At 41.3% G+C, this 2,423-nt stretch overlaps 1 protein-coding gene across 1 annotated transcript in view; it reads left to right on the top strand.

Annotated features, from left to right (window-relative positions):
• The window catches only part of LOC134943267 (carboxypeptidase O-like), a 23,830-nt gene extending 21,925 nt beyond the window's left edge, over window positions 1-1,905 (top strand). The window contains exon 9 of the mRNA XM_063932206.1: window positions 1,382-1,905. Within this exon, the coding sequence (XP_063788276.1) occupies window positions 1,382-1,677 (296 nt within the window). The 3' untranslated portion in view covers window positions 1,678-1,905. The remainder of the gene's footprint in view (window positions 1-1,381) is intronic.
• Window positions 1,906-2,423: the final 518 nt, after the last annotated feature.

The following is a 2,423-nucleotide window of genomic DNA, read 5'->3' as shown; positions in this document are numbered from 1 at the left end:
AGTAGTAGCAGCTGGAGTAGGAGTAGTAGCAGCAGTAGTAGGAGTAGTAGTACGAGTAGTAGTAGTAGTAGTAGTAGGAGTAGTAGTAGCTGGAGTAGGAGTAGTAGTAGTAGTAGTAGGAGTAGTAGTAGTAGTAGTAGTAGTAGTAGTAGTAGTAGGAGTAGTAGTAGCAGTAGTAGTAGCAGCTGGAGTAGGAGTAGTAGCAGCAGTAGTAGGAGTAGTAGTACGAGTAGTAGTAGTAGAGTAGTAGTAGTAGTAGGAGTAGTAGCTGGAGTAGGAGTAGTAGCAGCAGTAGTAGGAGTAGTAGTACGAGTAGTAGTAGTAGTAGTAGTAGTAGGAGTAGTAGTAGCAGTAGTAGTAGCAGCTGGAGTAGGAGTAGTAGCAGCAGTAGTAGGAGTAGTAGTAGTAGTACGAGTAGTAGTAGTAGTAGTAGTAGTAGTAGTAGTAGTAGTAGGAGTAGTAGTAGTAGTAGTAGTAGTAGTCAGTAGGAGCAGTAGTAGTAGCAGCTGGAGTAGGAGTAGTAGCAGCAGTAGTAGGAGTAGTAGTACGAGTAGTAGTAGTAGTAGTAGTAGGAGTAGTAGCAGTAGCTGGAGTAGGAGTAGTAGTAGTAGTAGGAGTAGTAGTAGTAGTAGTAGTAGTAGTAGTAGTAGTAGTAGTAGGAGTAGTAGTAGCAGTAGTAGTAGCAGCTGGAGTAGGAGTAGTAGCAGCAGTAGTAGGAGTAGTAGTACGAGTAGTAGTAGTAGTAGTAGTAGTAGTAGTAGTAGTAGTAGTAGCAGTAGCTGGAGTAGGAGTAGTAGCAGCAACAGTAGTAGTAGTAGTAGTAGTAGTAGTAGTAGTAGTAGTAGTAGCAGTAGCTGGAGTAGGAGTAGTAGCAGCTGGAGTAGGAGTAGTACCAGCAGCAGTAGTAGTAGTAGTAGTAGTAGTAGTAGTAGTAGTAGTAGCAGTAGCTGGAGTAGGAGTAGTAGCAGCAACAGTAGTAGTAGTAGTAGTAGGAGTAGTAGTAGCAGTAGCTGGAGTAGGAGTAGTAGCAGCAGTAGTAGGAGTAGTAGTACGAGTAGTAGTAGTAGTAGTAGTAGTAGTAGTAGTAGGAGTAGTAGTAGCAGTAGCTGGAGTAGTAGTAGTAGCAGCTGGAGTAGGAGTAGTAGCAGCAGTAGTAGTAGTAGTAGTAGGAGTAGTAGTAGCAGTAGCTGGAGTAGTAGTAGTAGCAGCTGGAGTAGGAGTAGTAGCAGCAGTAGTAGTAGTAGTAGTAGTAGTAGTAGTAGGAATAGTAGTAGCAGCAACAGTAGTAGTAGTAGTAGGAATAGTAGCAGCAGCAACAGTAGGATTAGTAGTAGTAGTTATACTTCTCTTCCTTTTAGAATCACCTCTTCCTTTCTTTCAGATTACACCTCTGGATCTTCGGCAGACTGGGCAAGTGATCTGGATATTCTGTTAAGTTACACCTATGAGCTGAGAGACGAGGGATCCTTCGCCTTCGAGCTGCCAGCTGATCAAATTGAACCCACTTGTGAGGAAACGTGGGACTCCATGGTGTCATTGTTCCAGCACATAGATGAAAAGCACCTTGGACCACTTGAAGATGATGATGATAATGACGGTGCAGCTGCCCTCAGTACACACTGGATCCATATGATCATTTCATTTTCTGTCTGCATGTACTACGCTCTGATACGTTAATTACACACTCTGTATTATGTGCCCACTAAACATGCAGAATAATGCAATTCTCTACTGCTGTGGAATAGATTAGTGATTAGTGTCCTGAACAATTGAATAATGTGGACAATAAGACCCAAATATTATTATCATACACAGAAGTACTGCATATAACTATATGTTCAGCTGCCCAACGTCACAATAACTTTAGCGCTTGTGAAATTTGAAATAAAACAGAATTGTGCTTTATTATGTGGTGCTGTTTGTCAAATCATTTATTAAAGAAACACTAAGCAAGGTAACATAATTTGGGTTTCCAGCTGGTCATCAGTTATTTTGTGAAGAGTTGGACTACCAATGCAGAGATTACTGGCACAGTAATAACAGACTGGTTGGCTCCTGACTCTTCCTGTCAGTCCCATGATGTCACTGTGGTCGTCAGAATACAAGAGAATGTCTGGTGAGGTAAATTACCACCTTTTGCATATTGGAGGTGGAGTTGGCTATGAAATTTCTGGGCAACTGGAAATCAACCCTAGGTGCACACCTGAACTGCATGGTTTTGTTGCCATGACAATTGATTTATAGCTCAATGTTAATCTTTGTGAAGCTAATCTAAAAATAAATCTACAAAATTATTTTGAATATGGAGAAAGTATGAGCAGTTGGAGTTGTAATTGAGACACACAGGGGTATATTTACTAAGATTCGTAATTGTCGGGATTTGGAAGGAGATTAAGCACGAATGACATCGAATGTGTGAATGT

The sequence above is a fragment of the Pseudophryne corroboree genome, chromosome 7 (assembly GCF_028390025.1).
Source record: "Pseudophryne corroboree isolate aPseCor3 chromosome 7, aPseCor3.hap2, whole genome shotgun sequence".
Taxonomy (NCBI): Eukaryota; Metazoa; Chordata; class Amphibia; order Anura; family Myobatrachidae; genus Pseudophryne; species Pseudophryne corroboree.
This window is presented reverse-complemented; position numbering and strand designations above follow the sequence as displayed.